Here is a 23303-nt window from a genome sequence, read left to right as displayed (position 1 = left end):
TGCTGCAGCTGGGAATATGCAGTTACCTCCAACTGACCCTAGATACAGAGCTCCAGCAGATGCTCTACTGGGAGCTAATGCTTTTGCCGACCCCGATTTCCAAGCTACATGGCATCCTCAAGTTCTTGAGCAAGCTCAAAAGATTGGCATGGGAGCCCTATTAAAAGGCATAGATATGGCTGCCCCGAAAACACGATATGTGAAGATATATCAGGGGCAGAAAGAAGATTTTTTTGTCCTTCGTAGAGAAAATTGCTGCAGCCCTCGAAAAACAGGTTGAAGATGAAACCTTGAGGCAGCTATTATGCAAGCAGCTGGCAAAAGACAGCGCCAGTGAAGAATGTAGGAAAATCATAAATTCTATGCCAGGGGAACCCACGCTTACAGAAATGATTGAAGCTTGTTTTAAGCTGGAATCCGAAAGTTATACATCTGCTCTGGCTATGGTTCTGCGGCCTATTCAATTCAAAAACTCTGATCCGGAACCGAAAAGACAACCTAAGAGGGAGAATAGACAAAGACAGACTAGACAAAAAAGAAGAAACAAGGATAACAGGAGACCTGCTCGCTGTATAAGATGCGATAAGCCAGGCCATTCTGCAAGATACTGTGAATCCTTGTACCATGCCAATGGTCAACCCCTGACACATTCGGGAAACTTCCCCAGGAGCGCAATGGGGATGTGCGCTCAGACAGAAATGTTTCCCCAGGGCATGGTACCAACTCAGGCTTACTCAGCCAGCTTGCAGCCAGCACAAAGGGATCAGCTGGGGTGGATGTGCTCACCGCAACAGCAGTCATCTTAGAATCCTGTTGTGTCTATAAGGTTCCCTTGGATGCATTTGGGCCTCTAGGACACGGGCTGAGTGCATTGTTGGTGGGAAGATCTAGTGCCACCATTCAAGGGATCTTTGTGCACCCAGGAATTATTGACGCTGACTTCACAGGACAGATTTGTGCCATGGTTTCCACACCCACCCCCCCGTTACTATTCTGGAAAAAACTCGAATCGCCCAACTCGTGCCTTTCAAATCATGTGTTCCTAAGGGAAAGTGACGAAGTCGTGAAGGTGGTGGCTTTGGTTCTACAGGACTTCCGCAAGTTTATTGGACCGCAGATATCTCCAGCCAAAAGCTGCAGATGACATGTACCCTAATCCTGCCAAATGCTCAGCCATCCAGGATTCAGCTCCGAGGTTTGATTGACACAGGGGCTGATGTGACAATCATCTCCTTTTCTGCATGGCCTCCTATGTGGCCTTTAGCCCCCGTGGGGTCAGCCATTGCAGGACTGGGAGGAACCGCACAGAGCTATTTAAGCGAACGACCTGTGGTGGTGAAGAATGCAGAGGGTCAAACAGCTACAATTTGGCCCTATGTCACTACAGCTCCACTTAACCTCTGGGGGCAGGATGTCTTGGCGGCCTGGGGAGTACGTATCGGGACAAATTTTTGATGGGGGGCCACTGTACTGAAGGGCGCACAGTATCCTATGTTGCCTTTACGGTGGATAGCAAACGAACCCATCTGGCAACCCCAGTGGCCCCTACCGAAAGAAAAATTAGTTGCCCTTCATCACCTAGTTCAGGAACAATTACAACCGGGACACCTTGAACCTTCTACTAGTCCCTGGAATACTCCTGTCTTTGTAATTAAGAAGAAATCAGGAAAATGGAGATTGCTGCAAATCTCCGAAAAATCAATGCAGTAATGGAAAGCATGGGGGCATTGCAGCCTGGTATGCCCTCACCCACCATGATTCCAGCAGGGTGGGAAATCCTGATCATTGATTTGAAGGACTGTTTTTTCACAATCCCCTTACATCCTGATGACAAACCAAAGTTTGCCTTTACTGTACCTGCAGTTAACAATGCTGAACCTGCAAAGAGATATCAATGGAAGGTTCTACCTCAGGGCATGAAGAACAGCCTGACTATCTGTCAATGGTATGTTGCTCAAGCTTTATCTGGAATCCGCGAGCAGTTTCCTGAAGCGTACTGCTACCATTACATGGATGATATCCTGGTAGCAGCATCCACCCAGGACGAGCTGCTGAGGATACAGCCTCGGCTGCTCGCTGCTCTGCATTCTTATGGATTGCAAGTGGCTCCGGAGAAAGTTCAACAGCATCCTCCTTGGAAATACTTAGGAGTCAAAATTTTGGACCAAACTATACAACACCAAGAGGTGCAATTCTCGGGTTCTATTAAGACCTTGAATGATGCTCAGAAATTGTTGGGCATCATCAATTGGTTACGTCCCTATCTAGGGCTAACCACGGTGCAACTTGCGCCGCTTTTTAATATTTTAAAGGGGGACCCCAAGTTGAATTCACCTTGAAAATTGACTCCTGAAGCACGACAAGCACTAGAGAAGGTTCAACAGGCCATTTCTGCCCGTCAGGTTTACCGAATAGATCTCTCCATTGATATTAACGTTTTTATTACCACTCCAGATTTTCATCCTACAGGTATCATTGGCCAATGGAACAAACCCTTGCGTATTCTGGAATGGGTCTTTTTGCTGCATCAACCAAAAAAGACAGCATCTACGTTATTTGAATTAATTGCTTGTCTGATAATCAAATGCCATCAGCGGTGTTTACAATTGATGGCAGCAGATCCTGCAACAATTGTTCTTCCAGTACAGCAGGAACACTTTGAGTGGAGCCTTACTAACAGTGCTCCTCTCCAAAGTACGCTGAAAAAATTCTCAGGACAAATTGCATACCATCTACCTAGCCATAAATTGTTGCAATTGGCAAAATCGACGAGTTTTACCTTGCGGCCCAAAAATAGCCGAGTGCCAGTGCAAGGACCCACCGTCTTCACCGATGGGTCCAGGAAAGCTGTTGTTACCTGGAAGGAGGAATCTGAGTGGCAGGTGCTGGAAGGCCATGAGTCAGGCTCAGCCCAGTTGGTTGAACTAAGGGCTGTTGCCATGGCCTTTCAACGGTTCTCGCAGGTACCTTTGAATTTAGTCACCGATTTTGCTTATGTGGCAGATATAACGCAACGCTTAGATTGTTCGCTTCTGAAAGAAGTAAATAATGCGGCTCTGTTTTCTCTATTAAAAACTTCATGGTATGCAATTCAAGCTCGAGTTTACCCATATTATATTCTACATATTCATAGTCATACTAATTTGCCAGGTTTTATAACAGAAGGCAATGCCAGGGCTGACATGCTAGCTAACCCTGCATGGGTAGCACCTCAGCATGGTAAAATTGCACAAGCCAAGGCATCGCATAGTTTCTTCCATCAAAGTGTGCATACCCTGCAGAAACAGTTCTACTTAACGCCCACTGAGGCTCGGGACATTGTCAGTGCTTGCGCTGACTGCCACGGACTTGCGGCACCTCTGCCATCGGGGGTAAACCCCAGAGGCCTAAAGGCCCTGCAGCTTTGGCAGACGGATGTAACGCATATTCCTGAATTTGGCAGGTTTAAGTATGTGCATGTGTCTATTGGCACTTTCTCCTCAGCTATGTGGGTGTCTGTTCATACTGGGGAGAAAGGTCGCGATGTCATTGCCCATTGGAAACTCGCTTTCGTGGTCTTGGGCGTGCCTTTTTCTGTGAAAACCAGTCATGGCCTGGCCTATGTCTCACAGAAGACGTGGCAGTTTTTACAACTATGGGGTGTAAATCATACTTTGGGTGTTCCGCATTCTCCTACTGGCCAAGCCATTGTTGAACGCGCTCATGGCACTTTGAAGTGTGTTTTAGAAAAACAAAAAGGGGGAATGCATGGAGAAACCCCACAGAGTCGACTAGAAAAAGCGTTATATACAATTAACCATCTTACGGTGCCACTAAATTCAAATAATCCTGTTACTTTGAATCATTTTCTTTCATTGCAGTCTTTAGGCGAGACGCACCTGCCTCGAGCGAAAGTCTGGATACGGGACCTACTCACTAAGATGTGGGAAGGCCCATATGAGCTTATTGCTTGGGGTCGTGGGTATGCTTGTGTTTCCACAGATACTGGAATACGATGGCTACCCGCAAGATGCGTCCGCCCTGACCTGCGGCATCAGATACAGAACAGGCAACGTTCGAACGATGGCCAGAACGCCGATCATCAGTAGAATGATCCTTCTAATGGAAATAATGACATTGGCCATCAACCCGTTCCTTCTATGAGCAGAGACTAAACTTTAAGTCTCTGTTGGAGTCAGAATGTTAGAGCCCTTAAGGCTTTTTAGAATTAATAACTGAATGTATAACTGGTTTGCTAGATGTATCTCCCATGGCATTGCTGGAAAATCTCCCTGCCTGATTTAAACTAATCTTAAACAAAAAGGGGGAATTGTGGAGAAGTCTTCTGGCTGCTGCAGCATCCTGTGCAAGTTCTTTCCCTGTGCAGGCTGGCTAAGAAACACCTGTGGGTCATTACACTGGGAAAGTTGCCTTGAAACAGGTGCTGTAGCATTCAGCCAATCACTCTGGGAGATGGATGGTTAAGTGATCAATAGCCTTGACCCATCTAGTAAACCATGTGACTGCAGACCAATTAAGGCAGGGCGTTTACTCCTAAGAGTGAGGCCTTTCCTCCTGAGCTTTGGAGGAGTGTGTGTTTGCTTTGGAGTAGAGCCTGAAGCCTTCCCGTTGCATTGGAACATTGGTCTGCTTGGAGCCGCCTGAAGCCTTCCCGTTGCGACACACATCCACTGCTCTACCATCATCCACCCACTGGGTGATGTCCTCATCAAAGGCTATCAGGTTTGTCAAGCACGACTTCCCCTTAGTGAAGCCATGTTGACTGCCCCTAATGATCCTCTTATCCTTGATATGCCTAGAGATAGCACCAAGGAGAAGTTGTTCCATCTCCTTTCCAGGGATGGAGGTGAGGCTGACTGGTCTATAGTTACCTGGGTCTTCCTTCTTGCCCTTTTTGAAGACCGGAGTGACATTTGCTTTCCTCCAGTCCTCAGGCACCTCTCCTGTTCCCCGCGATTTAGCAAAGATGATGGCAAGTGGCCTGGCAATGACATCCGCCAGCTTCCTCAGCACCTGCGGGTGCATCCCATCAGGACCCATGGACTTATGGATGGCCAGGTTGCTTAACTGGTCCCTAACCAAGTCCTCATCAACCAGGGTAGACTCCTCCTCTATCCTGACTTCCTCAGGGTTCTGGGGTTCATCAGATTAGCCTCCAGCAGTATAGACTGAGGCCAAGAAGGCATTCAGTAACTCTGCCTTCTTCTTATCCTCTGTCACCAGGGCACCCTCCTCATTCACCAGTGGGCCTATATTGCCTCTGGTGTTAGTTTTACCTGCAGTGTATTTAAAGAAGCCCTTTCTGTTGTCCTTGACCTTTCTTGCAAGGTTTAATTCCAAGGAGGTCTTAGCTTTCCTAGTTGCCTCCCTACATCCTCTGACAGCAGACCTATATTCCTCCCAAGTGGCCTGCCCCTCCTTCCATGATCTGTACACTCTCTTTTTCCACTTGAGTTTTCCCAACAGTTCCCCATTTAACCATGCAGGTCTCTTGGTGCCCTTTCTTGACTTCCTACCTGTTGGGATGCACCGGTCTTGAGCTCGGAAGGTCCTTGAAGGCTAACCAACTATCTTGGGCCCCTTTACCTTCTAGTATTCTGTCCCATGGGATTTCTCCTAGCAATTGTTTGAAAATATCAAAGTTGGCCCTACTGAAGTCCAGGGTTCTAGTTCTGCTAGGTATTCCTGCCACATGAGATCCTGAACTCCACCATTTCATGGTCACTACAACCAAGACTACCCTCGACTTTCAGTGCTTCAACCAGCCCCTCCTTATTAGTGAGAATAAGGTCTGTAATAGACACCAATAACAGTATCGCACATGCCAGATTGTCCTTTAATTCGCGCCCACAAGCTCTCAACTTGCTCCTGATCCGCCCCTGGACAGAACTCAATGCACCCTAGTTGCTCCCTCACGTAAAGAGCAACTCCACCACCTCGCCTTGCTGGCCTGTCTTTCCTGAAGAGGACATAGCCATCCATGACCACATTCCAGTCATGCGAGCTGTCCCACCAAGTCTCAGTAATTGCTACAAGATCATAACCCCCTGATCGAACACAGATTTCTAACTCCTCCTGTTTGTTCCCCATGCTGCGTGCATTGGTGTACAGGCATTTCAGAGAGCCAGCTGAGCACGCCGATTTCACCCTAGGGGGGTGGGAGGCCTTATTCCCTGAGCCTGGTTTACTGAGCCTAGTTATATCCCTCTCCCCCTTCAAACCTAGTTTAAAGCCCTCTGGATGAGCCCCACCAGCTCATGAGCAAGAATCCTTTTCCCCTTTTGAGACAGCTGAAATCCCTCAGTTGCCATCAGACCCGTTTCTGTGAAAGCCTCCCCATGATCAAAGAAACCAAATTTCTGTTGGTGGCACCAGCCTCTGAGCCATCTGTTAATCAGGTGTGTTTTCCTGTTCCTATCTGTATTCTTTCCTGCCACTAAAGGGATTGAGGAAAACACTACCTGCGCTCCTGACCCTTCAACCAATCGCCCCAATGCCCTGAAGTCCCTTTTGATGGCTTTTGGACCTCTCTCTGTTACCTCATTAGTTTCGACCTGCATGACCAGTAATGGATAATAATCAGAGGGCTGTACCAGACCAGGGAGTTTCCTAGTGACGTCCCTGACCTGGGCCCCAGGGAGGCAGCAGACTTCCCTGTGAGTTGGGTCCGGTTGACATGTTGGCCCCTCTGTTCCCTTCAGAAGGGAATCACCTATGACAATTACCCTCCGTTTTTTTTTTTTTTTTTTAACAGAGCTTCTGAATAAATGACAACAAACCCTTTGGGGACGCCTCTGGGACAGACAGCAAGTGCAGCTACATTTGGGCTAGCTTCCACATGGCTTGCAGGGTGTAGCAGTGAGGATGAGCAGTAGGGACTTTGATGCAGGATACTCACACTAGATACTACTTGAATTGCTTATCTACACATTATTATTCTGGCTTCTCTCACTAAGTGAAAATCAGAGAGCTGTACCTTTCACTGCTTTTTAAGTCATATTTCTGGTTCCTGAGAAACACTGCTGGAATGATAAAAATGAACCATATATTCAGATGCAGATATAGTAGATTTAATTTTCACATTTCCATCCACATTTAAAGGCTGTGATATCTCTCTTGGAGGGAAGTACAAGATCATTTTGATTCCCATTTCCTTTATTTTGTTTAGAGAAAATTCCTGTTATCATTTAACAAAATACAATCCAGACTCATAGAATTTCAAAGCTCTTGTTCCTTCTCTGAAAAACTTAAGCTTGCAAATATCTGCATGACAGTATTTAATTCAACTCAAAAGAGGGAAATCCCTATGTGCAAATTACACTTGAACATACCTTGTCAGTCTTGTAGGTCTTCCTCTCCCTTTAGCATCTGGATGCACGTATTGTTTGTGAAGATCCGTGTAAGGCAATCTTTTTGACAACTCTATATTTTCCTCAAAAAAGCTAAAACATCTTTGATGGTTACTACTCCTTCTCATGCCTGTATTTGAAAATGACACAAACTGCCAGATGTATTGTAGCTGAGCTTTGCTTGTGCAAGACCAGGCAATGAGGAAGAAAGTGGGTATAAATTATGCTTGTGTTTCTTTGGTCCTAGGATGAGCTTCCAACAGTGCAGAGGCAGTAATGGCAGCTACAAGTCCCTGAGAGGTTGTGGCAGGCAAGCTACAAGACCCCATATGTTGTGAGAACCCATACTATCTAGAGGTATTGCAGGTCTTTTGATATAAACAGTTGCACCTGCTTTCTGGCGATGTTGCATGTCCAAAACAGTGGAGATGAACTGAATTGAATCCAGGATCTAACACAAAACTCTGTTAATCATTCCCAAACATTTAACATAATTAATCCTACTTGTCTGAATTAAGTGGAGTATAACAAGGAATTAATGCTGCTAAGCAAAAATAGAGATTTTTTTAAAAAATCCATTATTCTGTGGTATGTTCTCTGCTTAGCACCATTCAGAGGTAGTGCAGCATTATTAAGAAAATGTAAACAAGACCATTTCAACATTGCTTTGCAGAGTCAGGTCCATTCCCTGAAAAAAAAAAATCAGTGTATAGCTATGCACTTAGCTGGCATGTCCAGTTACTGAGACTGAACTACATGCATTTGGACAGAGTTTCTTGGTGGTTGGTTGTGGGTTTGTTTTAACTGTCTTTTGACATTGAGACCTAATCTCTAATCAGATTTATATTTGACCTCAAGATCCAAGATTTCTGTAATCAACTAAATTAAGTGCTTTTATCGACATCTGCAATTCTACAGAGAATTAAAGTCTGCAACAGTTTTCCATTCTTCTTTCCATGCAGTATTTCTGAAAAAGGCTTTGATTTTGCCTTTGAAATGAACCTCCTAATGAACACGGTGTTCAGAGAGTGCTGTTCAGTAGCCACTTCGGTACCAAATATAAAAGATGATAAAACAAATTGAGCTTTAGCCCCTTATTGATGATAAACATGAAGTTAGTCCCTAACCAGTAGAAAAATGAGCAGAAATCAGAAACCTTCCACAGCTGACAACTGAAAAGATACATCCCAAAGTATTAATCTTTAATTGATGCATTGTTCATTCTTGCAGGGTTTTCTTAAAGGGATTATCCTGGGAATGCCATCGATAGCATTAAATGATACTTATTTGCGTTACATCTGGTTTAGCCCTTTATATATTTATTATACCTGAAAAGATATTTTCTTAGAGATCTTGTAACAGCATTTCTGCATTATCAGTTCATTTTGTTCTCCTCTTTCCTGGATATATTAGCCAGGAAAACAAATTCCCAATATGTAACAGACAGATTAATTCACACATTTTACTTTGTCCGCATAGAAAAATGCAATTTCTGGATCATTGAGGCATATAGATTATGAACAAGACACTCCAAAAACTAACTATCCAGATATACTTAAAAAAATCTTTTATGTCAAAGTCAGGATTTCACAACATAACATGCTAATGCAAAATCCAGTAGCACCTGAAAGATTAAGGTAGCTGTTGCTATCACTTGCACAAACTTAGAAAAGATTTAAGAAAAAAATAAAGAGTGAAAGTACATTATCCAGAGAACAGCAAGTGTATTTCAAAATAAAAAGTGTATTTTTGATTTTTATTTTGTGAGGGTTTTTTTGTTGGGTATTTTTGTTAGTTTTTTAGAATCATAGAATTGTTTAGGTTGGAAAAGACCTTTAAGATCAAGTCCAACCTAGCACTGCCAAGTCCACCACTAAATCATGTCCCTAAGCACCACATCTTTTAAATACCTCCAGGGATGGTGACTCAACCACTTCCCTGGGCAGCCTCTCCCAATGCTCGACAACCCTTTCAGTGAAGAATTTTTTCCTCATATCCAATCTAAACCTCCCCTCTGGTGCAACTAGAGGCCATTTCCTCTTGTCCTATCACTTGGTACTTGGGAGAAGAGACCAACACCCACCTCGCTACAACCTCCTTTCAGGTAGTTGTAGAGAGCAATAAGGTCTCCCCTGAGCCTTCTTTCCTTCAGGCTAAAAAACCCCAGTTCTCTCAGCTGCTTCTCATAAGACTTGTTCTCTAGACCCTTCTCCAGCTTCATAGCCCTTCTTTGGACACGCTCCAGCGCCTCAATGTCTTTCTTGTAGCGAGGGGCCCAAAACTGAACACAGTAATCAAGGTGCAATGGGTAATTCTTTTTTTTTTATAAGACTGTAGTTGCCATATAACAAGTTATATTTGATGTGACTGCTCTCCCCTCCTGTGCAAGTTCACAGTCATGTTTTCAGGCTATGGTACTCAACACTGTTTTCTGGTATACATATTCCCATAGTTTCATCAACAATAGATATAATGCATAATACCTGTCTCTGGGAAAAGGAAGGTTTCAAACAGGCAAACTTTTATCTTAAAACAGAAGTGGAGAGGCTACAGTAGGTATAACCACCTAAGTATGAACTTTAGGTTGCAATTTCTAAACACTCACCTACTGTAAATAAACATTAAAAATACTATTAGCAATAGGATTTTATTTATATGTGCACATATGTCCACTTTATCCCATATTTATGTTTGATAACTGTTTGGGAATTCAAAGGTGCAGCCCTCAGCAATTGTATTATTTTTAAAAAGGAAAGGAAGCATATCTACTGAGAAAATAAATTCTCAAATATCAATTTCCAATTTTAAATTTAATTTCAATAGAAAAATAATAAAAATGTGCACATTTAAATTTTTTTATGTTCTGTATATACATGTGTGTACGTATACATAGAAATGCTCATGTACCACACCTATTCACAAAATTCAAGTGGAAATATTTCTGTCCACTATTTTCCCACATGTAAATGACATAATATATTTTAAAATTTCAATAATAATATCATTAAAAATAATATTACATTTATTCCATCATCAACTTTCTCTGGTTTTATTCTTTCTTCATCCTTATTATGTCCACTGAGCATTAACAGGACAGATTCTCCTTGCGCTTCCACAGATGTTATGTCAACTGAATGATGCTGACATCATATCAAGGACACATCTGGTTTACAGCACCACAAATGACAAGAGAATCAGGCCCAAACATTCCCAGGTAAATTAAAAACTGGTCATATCTGCTCATCTGGACCTGATGAAGATATACAAACCACTGTCTAAAATCCATCAAATGAAAACCATGTAGCTCACCACAAAGTTTTCAATCAGTAGCACGCTGAACCAAGCTCCTCCCCACTCCTTTAATAAATAAAATAGTTGAGAAAATACTGTAAAAATATGGAGAAAACTTAAACATTGTGTACACTACATACAGTATAATACATGACGGTTTAGCATTTGACCTAAACCATTTTCCTGACTAGTCAGAGGACACCTGATAAATTACTGGTGAAGAAAAAAACCCAGTATTTTAGAAATAAAGCATGTATTTCTGATATAAATGAGAAGCTGTGTGTATTATATGGTATATATACAGAGTACACACATAAAAACAAACTTATCTTTTCTAGTTTTGAATAGCAGTCTCTAAGTGGAGAAAATTGTGTTGTACAAATTTAATAAGCGGCTAGATTTCATGTTTAACACTCAAATTAATTTGGGGAGCAAAAAAAGTCAGTGCATGTTTCGAATTTGAAGTCTGACACTCATTCATACATTTTAAAAAAGCCCTCTTCAACATTACAAGCAATTTATTTCAAGAATGTACTTTGATGCAAGACACATGACACTTGGCTTACCTTTCAGAGAGTTGGTGTTTTTTTTAAATAAATCTGTTATCTGAAGAAATGTGTTTTTGTCAAAGATCTGTTAAAATTACATCAAAACAACTTTAAAACATGTTCACTGAGGATAATTGAATTTGATTTTCTGTTTTTAAACATCTAATTAACAGTTCAGAATATTGCCTGGTGCAGTTTCAATAAAGATTTGATATGAAAATCCATAAAAGAGTAAACATGTCTCCATTTCAATTTGTTATGACAAAAAGCTTATAGAAACAGCTTTCTTGGCTGGACAAGTTCAGTGTATGAGTAATCCCTTGAAATAGCTCTATGCCCTTAATGCAATCTGTAATAAACAATGCTTCCCATAAACCATTATTCACAAAACCCGAAATTCATGTGACAATCTGAAAAAGTCTCCTGCAGAACAGGTTAACAGTTAATTGAACATAGATAGTCAATATATGTATCATGGCCAGAAAACAATCAACTGGCTATTTCTTGTTACCTGTGCATGTCAAATCTTACATTTAAAATTTTCAGGGGATTTTAAACTTTTTTTTCCTGGGGGACTCACCTGCTATCATTGGTTGACTTCAAAATATAGTTAAGTGGAAGATAGTATCTCACTGTAATGACATGGAATTCATATGAAAAAGTAAACCTTACATTGGACGATATTGTAGAACACCAGAGTAAACTCCATAAAGAAATACAGTATCTTCCAGTATATATATATATGTGTGTATATATATATATATATAAAACAAAAAATCCCTCAACCAACCAACTAACTGAAAAACCCCAAAAGGAAAAACTTTATACAAGCAGTTATAGTAACTTTGTTTCAATTAAAGATGCAACTCTCTCTCACTCCTGGCAAGAATAAATTGGTAATGGCACTGCTGCTCCACAGCGGAAAGTATCCTGAGAAATTATTAAGAACAACAAGATACAGAACTGTCATCACTAAGTTCTTGCGCAAAACACAGCAATTAAATATCTTAAATAAACCAGAAGATAACATATATTATATCTATCACAAAAAAAGGAATGTGACCTGGGACACTGCTAATTATTCCATCACTGATAATTAGAAAAGGATTGCATTCAGTTACTGTTAATATCTTTCAAACTATCTATGGCCAATAATGTACAAGGAGGTAATTTGTCATTCAAGTTTGCTTGTTGCTTTTCCTTCAACTAGATACTAGTGGAGTTCTAAATTTTACATTGAAATATGACTCAAATTTGAAACAAACCCTCTCAGAGGAGCATTTTCTAATTTTGTGCAACTTTGATGCAGAGCCCAACACAGTCCTATGAAGAGAGACAGTGCATCTTCAAGCTGATTGGCACTGAAATTCCATTTTCTTTAGCTGCATTCTATTAGCTTGGCCAAGTTATCTCGTAACTCTGTTAGTTCAAATATTTTTCCATCAAGAATTTCTAAAAGTGTCTTCAAGTTATTGCGAAAAGCTTCTTGCTCATTGTGACTTTTCTCCAGACGTTGCTCTAGATCAAACAGCTGGCCTTCCAGATCTTTGTTTCGAATTTCTACTTCCTTCAGAGAAAATACATAACATGTTAATGTGTTGTCTGCAAACAAAAAGTAATCTAACCTCCTGCTGGTATTCATGTGCTATTTTTGTCAACTGGTTTTTGAAACAATTTGTGATCCTTTACAGTTTCCACTAAGCCAAAACCAGAACTCAAATTGTTATTAAGATTGTGTATGTAGTATCATTTCCTTCATATTTTTAGTAATTCATCTGAAGGACAGAAACTTTTGGACAGGAACAAAATTTACTCAGTGAACAATGGATGTGATATTCAGGTAATTTATCACTTCTATCATTGAGAAATATGCCACCTACTGAAAACAGCTTCTCAAAGGTTTACTTAAGTTCAAGTATTCCCTTATTTAGACTATATGAATTGTTCAAGTACACAGTTCCCATTAAATGATCTCATATAGAATCCAGAATACTGCTTTATGGATGGAAGAGTACTACCTTAGTCCTGTCTCACATTATAAGCCTTTTCATCCTGAAAATTAAGACAGAAACATAAACTAGCAAGACTGATATTAAGGTGAAATTGACTGTAACAAATTTAAATCAGCAAGTGCAAGCTGAACGTCTTGTCTTGTTGCACTGTGCCCCAGAGCTCCCACCTGCAAGCTCTGCAGTAGTGCAGCTGTGGGAGCGGGGAAAGCCTGCAAGCCACCAGTGCTGTACAGACAAGCTGTTCCCATACATCAGTTGGAAAGATGAATCAGCAGCACATTACACATAGCCGAGGGGATCTGAACCTGAGCAAGCTCAGCTCTTGTTCATGAGGAAGAGAAGCCCCCTCGTGCCAGCCAGCAGGAGGGGAGCACTGTCTGCTGGGACTCCTCAGAGCTCTGGCTTGTGTGTGACGGGAGAGAGGTCACGGCTGCTCTGCTAGGTGCAAACTGGATGCCCTCTCTTTTATCAAATTACTAATGTAGCAGTCATGTGGGTCTGGAATAGCATATTTGTCTCATTCATTGCATGTCTCATAAATTCATGCTGAATTTCATAATTTCAGTTATGAAAAACACTCTCAAAGGTAGCACAGGGACAGTGTATTTAATACACCATACATCTTGCACAGTTGTTCTCCGGAAAAGTGTATGGTGAATTCATATTTACATACATTAAAATTTTTTAAACTCCACTTACCTTTACAGTGGCTTTGTGCCACAAAGCTTTAATGGGCCTGCTCTGAGTTTTTACAACAACTAGTTTCACATAACCATAGGGTAGGCGATTTGGAAGCAGTCATCCCTCCCAGCACGAGCTTTCTTTCTGCCCTCCCACTCTCCCACTGTTTTTGTTACAATTCTTCTGTCTCCCTCAAAGCTAATGAATACATTCATGTTTACATTGGAGAGATCTCAGCTAACCATAAGAAACAACCTGAGCCATACAGAATATGTATTTGGGCAGTCAAGAGTAACAGGTATAAAATCATAGAATGATAGAATGGTTAGAGTTGGAAGGGACCTCAAAGATCATCTAGTTCCAACCCCCCTGCCATGGGCAGGGAAACCCTCCACTACACCAGGTTGCCCAAAGCTTCATCCAACCTGGCCTTGAACACTTCCAGGGATGGGGCAGCCACAACTTCTCTGGGCAACCTGTTCCAGTGCCTCACCACCCTCAGAGTGAAAAATTTCTTCCTTATATCTAATCTAAATCTACCCTCTTTCAGTTTAAATCCATTGCCCCTTGTCCTATCACTACACGCCCTTGTAAAAAGCCCCTCTCCAGCTTTCCTGTAGGCCCCCTTTAAGTACTGGAAGGCTGCTATAAGATCACCCCAGAGCCTTCTCTTCTCCAGGCTGAACAGCCCCAACTCTCTCAGCCTCTCTTCATAGCAGAGGTGTTCCAGCCCTCTGATCATTTTCATGGCCCTCCTCTGGACCCGCTCCAGCAGCTCCATGTCCTTCTTGTGCTGGGGACTCCAGAGCTGAACGCAGTATTCTAGGTGGGGTCTCACGAGAGCAGAGTAGAGGGGCAGAATCACTTCCCTCGACCTGCGGGCCAAGCTCCTTTTGATGCAGCCCAGGATACGGTTGGCTTTCTGGGCTGCCAGCGCACATTGCCGGCTCATGTTGAGCTTCTCATCCAGCAGCACTCCCAAGTCCTTTTCCTCAGGGCTGCTCTCAATCCATTCTCCGCCCAGCCTGTACTTGTGCTTGGGATTGCCCCGACCCACGTGCAGGACCTTGCACTTGGCCTTGTTGAACTTCATGAGGTTCTCACCTCTCCAGCCTGTCAAGGTCCCTCTGGATGGCATCCCTTCCCTCCAGCGTGTCCACAACACCACACAGCTGGACGTCGTCAGCAAACTTGCTGAGGGTGCACTCGATCCCACTGTCCATGGCATCAACAAAGATGTTAAATAGCACTGGCCCCAGTACTGACCCCTGAGGAACACCACTCGTCACAGGCCTCCACGTGGACATTGAACCATTGACCACAACTCTTTGAGTGCGACCATCCAGCCAATTCCTTATCCACTTAGTGGTCCATCCATCAAAACCATGTCTCTCCAGTTTAGAGACAAGGATGTAGTGTGGGACAGTATCAAATGCTTTAGATAAGTCCAGGTAGACGATGTCAGTTGCTCTTCCCCTATCCATCAATGCTGTAACCTCATCATAGAAGGCCACCAAATTAGTCAGGCAAGATTTGCCCTTAGTGAAGCCATGTTGGCTGTCACCAATCACCTCCTTAGTTTCTGTGTGCCTTAGCATAGTCGCCAGGAGGATCTGCTCCATGATCTTGCCGGGCACAGAGGTGAGACTGACTGGCCTGTAGTTCCAACTACAGTAGTTGCAACTCCAGCAACCGGACCCCCCCACACAGCCGGTCACTCACCCTCCCCCACCCCCAGGAATGAGGGAGAGAATTAAAGGAGAAACAGGAAACCTGTGGGTTGAGATAAGAACAATTTAATACAGATGATTTAATACACAGTGTAGATGCTCACCACCCCCTCTTATTCGCAGCCCGTCTTGTCCTGAAGCTGCAATCCCGGACGAACGCGAGGCCCCAAAATAGAGAGGGGCAGAGAGAGAGAGATAGTACTCCGAGAGTGGGAGTACTGGGAGAGAGAGAAAAAAAAGGCAATAGAGCAAAAGCGCAGCAAGCACAAAAGAGCAAAAGCAGCGAAAGAGCCAAAGCGCAAAAGCCCTTCTTTCCGGCTGACCATCACTCTTATACTGGGCATGACACTGCATGATATGGAATACTAATTGGCCAGTTTGGCCCTCAACCTTAAGTTCCACCACAAATCACAAGGGAAATCGTGTCCCCCTTGTCCCAACTATGCTCCCCCCTTATCCCGCCGTGCTTCTGCACTCCGGCACACTGAAAAGTCCTTGGAGTCTCACGTCCAACCACAAATATCAGCTTGCTATCAACATTCTTCTCAGAGTGAGCTTTTGAGTAAAACCAAAACACGGAGCTCTTCTAGCTGCTAAAAAGAAGAGCTAACTCTGTCCCAGCTAAAACCAGGACAGATGGATAAGGGAAGAGCAACTGGCATAGTCTACCTGGACTTATCCAAAGCATTTGATACTGTCTCACACGACATCCTCGTCTCTAAATTGGAAAGACATGGATTTGACGGATGGACCACTAAGTGGATAAGGAATTGGCTGGATGGTCACACTCAAAGAGTTGTGGTCAATGGTTCAATATCCAAGTGGAGGCCGGTGACAAGTGGTGTTCCTCAGGGGTCAGTACTGGGCCCGGTGCTATTTAACATCTTTGTGGGCAACATGGACAGTGGAATTGAGTGCACCCTCAGTGAGTTTGCTGACGACATCCAGCTGTGTGGTGTTGTGGACATGCTGGAGGGAAGGGATGCCATCCAGAGGGACCTTGACAGGCTGGAGAGGTGGGCCTGTGAGAACCTCATGAAGTTCAACAAGGCCAAGTGAAGGTCCTGCACATGAGTCAGGGCAATCCCAAGCACAAGTACAGGCTGGGCAGAGAATGAATTGAGAGCAGCCCTGAGGAGAAGGCCTTGGGGGTGCTGGTTGATGAGAAGGTCAACATGAGCCGGCAATGTGCGCTGGCAGCCCAGAAAGTCAACTGTATCCTGAGCTGTATCAAAAGAAGTGTGGCCAGCAGGTCGAGGGAAGTGATTCTGCCCCTCTACTCTGCTCTTGTGAGACCCCACCTGGAATACTGCATTCAGCTGTGGAGTCCCCAACACAAGGAGGACATGGAGCTGCTGGAGTGAGTCCAGAGGAGGGCCATGAAGATAATCCAAGGGCTGGAGCACGTCTCCTATGAAGACAGACTGAGAGAGTTGGGGATATTCAGCCTGGAGAAGAGAAGGCTCTGGGGTGATCTTATAGCAGCCTTCCAGTATCTGAAGGGGGCCTACAGGAAAGCTGGAGAGGGGCTTTTTACAAGGGCGTGTAGTGATAGGACAAGGGGCAATGGATTTAAACTGAAAGAGGGTAGATTTAGATTAGATATAAGGAAGAAATTTTTCACTCTGAGGGTGGTGAGGCACTGGAACAGGTTGCCCAGAGAAGTTGTGGCTGCCCCATCCCTGGAAGTGTTCAAGATCAGTTTGGACAAGGCTCTGAGCAACTTGATCTAGTTGAAGATGTCCCTGCTCATTGCAGAGGGGTTGGACTAGATGACCTTTAAAGGTCCCTTCCAATCCAAACTATTTTAACTGGAATACTTCCCTTACCTCTTGTTTGTAAACGAGCAAGTTAAAAATTACCGAGTTTTGGCCACTCGTCTTGAACAGCACAGCTGAGAGCAGGAAATACCCCTTGTTGCCAGGACCAAGAGAAAAATTAGTCTGTTTAACACTGAATAATATAGTTGCCAAAGCATTAAAGGAAGCTAATTGAAAAGAGTATTTGTAGATACAAAAAATTAAAATACATACTTGCTTATTACTACCCCACTGTTGCTATAATCGAACAAGCTAACTGATTATAATGCAGTTCATAAACTCTGTAGACTCTCCTTCGTTGACTCTTCTCCTGTGCTCCAAACAGTACTGACAAATATTACCCAGTGTAATGACTACATGGGTTCAAGACCCTCTGAGGCCGAGCAACTGCAGTACAGGAAGAAAAGTAAAATTCAAGGCCCTCTGAACTCTACAGGAATGACAGTCTTTTCTTTAGCTCACACAAAACCCATTGCTGTTTTTCCACGTTTGCTCATGCTTCCTGCTTCTTCTGTCACTGCTCCTCTTCTACTCACCAAATGCGTGGGCTCTAAGAAGTCTCCTTGCCACTGCTCTTACCCCAGAGATAATTTTTGTAAGTAGGCAACCCAGTGATGAAAGGGATCACTTTGGAACAAATCCATGGATATGTATATGGTTTTATTTCATGACATCTGGGCCTGAAAAGCAGCCCATTGGCCTATATCAAGCACTGAATATCATCTTTCAGTCCCTCCTCAGAGGCTCATAAACAGGAATTGTTCTGCTGTGAGTTGTTAGGTGGGAGCAACCAGGTAAAATCAAAAGCTTTATGTTAGATATAGGAACTTCTAACAATATTCAGCATAAGGTGTTTCCTTTTAAGTCTCCATTGCTAGTCCTTGCCCTGTATCTCTTCAAAACAAGAGAGTTCCCTTCTTTTGTTTAAACCTCCAGCTTGTGTACTGTCCTGGTTTTGGCTGGGACAGAGTCAGTTTTCTTTTCTTTTTAGCAGCTAGAAGAGCTAGCTAGGAGGAAGAGGAAGAAGGATATTATTACTTTTAATTTATTTTTTTATTATTATTTAATTGTTCTTATCTCAACCCATTATTATCATTATTTATTAATACATTACAATAATATCATTATTACTTTGTTTTATTATCAATAATATTAATTAATTAATTAATTAATAACTGTTCTTATCTCAACCCATGACATTCCCCTTTGATTCCCTTTTCCCCTTTGATTCTCTTCCCTATTCCCTGGGGTGTGGCGTTTAGTTGCCAGCTGGGTTAAATCACAACATGTACTTTATTTATATTCCATTCTTGATATCTCTTTCCTAATCCATATACATTTAGCTTCCCCAAACACTTCCTCAGATATACTTTCTCCCATACTTCCTTCTGTTTTATTTTCCCTAAGCTGTGCTCAACATATATAATGACTTATGGCAAGCAGAAGACGCCACCTGGCGGGCATTGTTGCCAATTACACCGGTTGCTTTTTTCCTTTGGAGAGTCGATACACTTTCCCCTCCCCCTCCAGACCATTTACAAAAGCTTTTGACAATTTCGAATATCCTTGGGAATATCAGACCTGTATGATCTTGTTGCTAGGTCTCCTGAATGTATGTCTAATTATGTATATAATTAGGGTTAATTGATTATTTAGAAATATCATTCGATTAGTTACCAGTGTTACCCCAGCTACTACCTCAGCCCCTGCACCAGATGCCACTGCTACTCCAACCCCTTCAACAAGCACTATGGCTACTCAAACTCCGGCTCCTGCTACAGTTGTTTCACCCCCATCTGTTACTGGTGCTCAGCACAAATGCAGGCACTCTACTCACATTCCTGCGACAGGCACTGTGGCTACTCAAACTCCCACAACAAGCACTACAGCTACTCAGATGCTGGCGACTGCTACACTTACTCAAACCCTGATGACAAGTACTGTGGTAACTCCAACTCCTTTGACAGGTACTGTGGCTAAACAAACCCCAGTGACAAACACTGTGGCTACTCCAACCCCCCAACAAGCACTGCAGCTACTCAAAGCCCAATGGAAAGCACTGCATAGTCCATGCCGTTATCAGTTGCCCCCATACAGAAGAGGAAACGGACATGAAAGTCAGCCCATTTAGAAAGGGATGAAGAAGGTTCTCCTAAGAGGGAAGAGAGGAGGCAAACTAAAGCAGGATGTTCTGGTTTTGACTGAGACAGAGTTAGTTGTTCTTTTTAGCAGCCAGAAGAGCTCTGTGTTTTGGTTTTAATCTGGGATTCGCTCTGAGAAGAATGCTGACAGCGCACTGATGTTTATAGTTGGCACTGAGACAGCCAAGGACCTTTCAGCTTCCCGTGTTTTGCCAGTGTGCAGGAGCACAACAGGCTGGGGGGGAGCATGGCCGGGACAAAGGGTCTACAACTCCCCTTATGAATTGAATTTAGGATTGAAGGCCAAATTGGCCAATGGAGTGTTCCATATCATGAAATGTCATGCTCAGTATATAGATGAGGGTTGACAGGGAAGAAGCTCTGGCTCTTCCAGGGTCTCTCTCAGACTCTCAGTCTCTCGGAGTTCTATCTCTCTCTCTTGTTCTCTTTTCGGGCCTCTAACTCATCTGGGACTGTGGTGTCAAGACGGGACAGGCATTGATCACCGGATGGTGAGCAATTACATCGTGCATCACTTGTTTGCGTATATTATCTTTTATATAGATATATACTCATATATTGTTATTTTATCATTATTACTTTAAAATTATTATTATTACTATTATAATTATAATCATGAACAATTTGTTCTTATCTCAACCTACGACCCTCCTTCCCTTTTCCCCTTTAATTATCTTCCCCATTCCCCAGGGGTGGGGAAGAGTGAGCGAGCAGCTGTGTGGCCTTTGATTGCTGGCTGGGCTAAACCACAACACAGATCCATCATGAGAACAGGAGGAAGAGGAAGAAGAACTCCCCACTTCCCCCTAAGGAAGAACTCAGCAGAAGGGAGAGAAAGATCTCATAGATGAGACGATAACCACCCAATCTCTATCCCTGAATGAACTGCAAGACATTCAAAAAGATTACAGATGTCATCAAGGTGAGCACATTGTCATCTGACTGCTCAGATGTTGTGATAACAGGGCCAGTAGCCTGGATTTAGATGGTAGAGAAGCCAGGCAGCTGGGATATCTCGCTAGGGATGGAGGCATTGATAAAGCGATTAGGAAAAGGACACCAGTCCACAGCCTCTGGAGACGGCTCCTGGCAGGTGTAAGGGAAAGGTATCCCTACAAGGAAGAGATTTCATGTAATCCAGGCAAGTGGGTCAACATAGAGAGAGGTATTCAGTACCTGAGGGAACTAGCTGTGGGAGAGATGATTTATTATGACCTGAGAAACGCGCAGTTACACGAAGATCCTGATGAAGTCCGGTGCACACAATCCATGTGTCGGAAGGTTCTACAGAGTGCACAACCATCATATTCTTCCTCACTGGCAGGAATGAATTTAGGAGAAGATGCACCAACCATGAGTGATATGGTTACTCAACTCCAGCAATATGAAGAGAGTATTTCCCTATGGGCCTGCATCTTGGCTGTGAAGAAACCACCAGAATCCTGTCTGAAAAAACATCTGAGAAACTGTCCTAGGAGTTCCCACAATTTAAAGAAGAAAAGTTCTGCTCCCCACCTGCACAGATCAGTATTTCAGCTATTAGAAGCAAGCGGTCCCCTGCTCAAGAGAGATGGTATACACTATGAGGCAGGCTGTGGTTTTATCTGTGTGATCATGGAGAAGACATTAGAAGGTGGGATGGAAAACCTACCTCGGTACTAGAGGCACAGGTACGCCAGTTGCAAGGAAAAACAACCAGAAATAGGGATTTTTTTCTGGTTCTTCCAGGAAAGTTGTTGCTCCAGTCTCCAGTGAGCAGTTTCCCAGATCAAGTGGGAGAGCTAAACCTACCGTCATTCCTTTCCTTGTTCCTAATCCTTTTGATTTTTCTGCACAAGAAGTGAGTTATGGATATGATGACCAATATTAGAGGGGCCCTGCCTCCAGCCAGGTGGAGGAAAGGGACAATCGAGTTTACTGGACTGTGTGGATTCGGTGGCCTGGCACATCAGGCCCCCAAAAGTAAAAGGTTTTAGTGGATGCTGGTGCCCAATGCACCCTGATGCCATTGAACTTTAGAGGGGCAGAACCCATCTCTGTTTCTGGAGTGACAGAGGGGTCCCAACAGCTGACTCTGTGAGCCTAACTGGGAAGCAGTAGCAAAAATGCCCCATTGCGACTGGCAATGCCCTTGGCATAGATTATCTTAAGAGAGGGTATTTCAAGGACCCAAAAGGGTATCGGTGGGCTTTTGGCATAGCTGCAGTGGAGACAGAGGAAATCAAGCAGCTGTTTATTTTACCCTGTCTCTCAGAAGATCCTTCTGCAGTGAGATTGCTGAGGATTGAAGAACAAAAGGTGTCGATTGCTACTACAACAGTGCACCGATGGCAATATCGTACCAACCGAGACTCTCTGATTCCTATCCATAAGTTGATTCATCAGCTGGAGAGTCAAGGAGTGATCAGCAAGACTCACTCACCTTTTAACAGCCCCATATGGCCTGTGCATAAGTCCAAAGGAGAGTGGAGACTGACAGTAGGCTATCACGGTCTGAATGAAGTTACGCCACCACTGAGTGCTGCTGTGCCAGATATGCTGGAACTTCAGTATTGTATGGATCATCTGGCTCACAGATCCAAATCAAGTTTCTCGGCAATGCCCAGCACACAGGCGACTCAATGTCTAGCACACAGGTGACACAGGGGGGCTGTAGAAGCAACCCAGCTTTGTATTGCATTGAGGCAGAGACGACCCACGGGGAGCTGTGTAGATAGCTCAGTGTCATGGTTTGATGTGGGGTGGGGGAGGTCCGGGTGGCAGAAGCTGCCCATCAGACTGGACTCCCATCCCCCTCGGGGCTTGAGCCAATCAGTGCCTCTGCGAATTGCCCTATTTATGTCGGGACAAAGGAACCGGAAAGGTGTGCCTTTGCCCAGGAGCAAGGAGAAGGATGGCCGCTCCGTCGTCGAGAATGGCCCTGACGGAGCCGCTTGGGGAACTCAGGGAGAGCTCTGCTCCCGGGGCGCCCACCGGGCCGAGTTCACCCAGAAAAGACTGAGATCTGAGACAAACGGCCACACAGATCATCCAGGTCAGTGAAGATGGAACGGAATGTGTGCCACGGTTGAGTCTCCCTTGCAAGCGGCCCCTTTGCAACCAGTCCTCGGTGGAGCAAGCAGAGACCCACTCGCAGCCCGTGGAGGATCCACGTTGAGAAGAGATGCCAGAGCCTGAGTACGGTACGCATCTAGAGTCCGTGGGACAACCCCCGCCGATGGGGAGGTGTTTCGTTAAAGGAGATGCCTGAGCCTGAGACTTGTGAATCATGGGCACAGGTCGAGGTGCATTTACGCATCTAAGTCTGTACGGAGACGCATTTCAGGTCGATATGACAACCCACGCTGGAGCGCGTTTAAAGTCTGTATGATGACCCACGCCAGAGCGAGTGGCAACAACTCCTTAAAAGTCCAGGACTGGTAAAGCCCGCACTTGGGGCAATCCGATGGGGTAAGGATTGCCTCAGTGGGTGGGACCTCACGCTTTTCCTGTGAGTAGGGGATCCACTGGAGCAAGGGACAATGATGTAAGGACTCCTTCTCCTTTAAGAGAAGCGGCAGTAACAACGTGGAATGAACTGACCTGCACTTCCCCATTCCCTGCCCCCTGCGCCGCCTGGGGGAGGAGGTAGAGCCAGGAAGAAGAGGCAAAGGGGGGGAGTGGTGTTGTTTTTAAGATCTGGCCTTGTTTTCTTGTTATCCTCTCAAGTA

General features: G+C 44.0%; 1 protein-coding gene across 1 annotated transcript in view; it reads right to left on the bottom strand.

The window, feature by feature from the left end:
• Positions 1 to 12566: 12566 nt before the first annotated feature.
• Positions 12567 to 23303, bottom strand: part of LOC104375664 (homer scaffold protein 1) — a 166409-nt gene continuing 155672 nt past the window's right edge. Inside the window, exon 8 of the mRNA XM_086630194.1 lies at positions 12567 to 12755. Coding sequence (XP_086486320.1) covers positions 12567 to 12755 — 189 coding nt within the window. The remainder of the gene's footprint in view (positions 12756 to 23303) is intronic.

Source organism: Tauraco erythrolophus, chromosome W (assembly GCF_009769465.1).
Source record: "Tauraco erythrolophus isolate bTauEry1 chromosome W, bTauEry1.pri, whole genome shotgun sequence".
NCBI lineage: Eukaryota > Metazoa > Chordata > Aves > Musophagiformes > Musophagidae > Tauraco > Tauraco erythrolophus.
The sequence above is the reverse complement of the archived record's forward strand: the minus strand, read 5'-3'. Positions and strand labels throughout refer to the sequence as shown.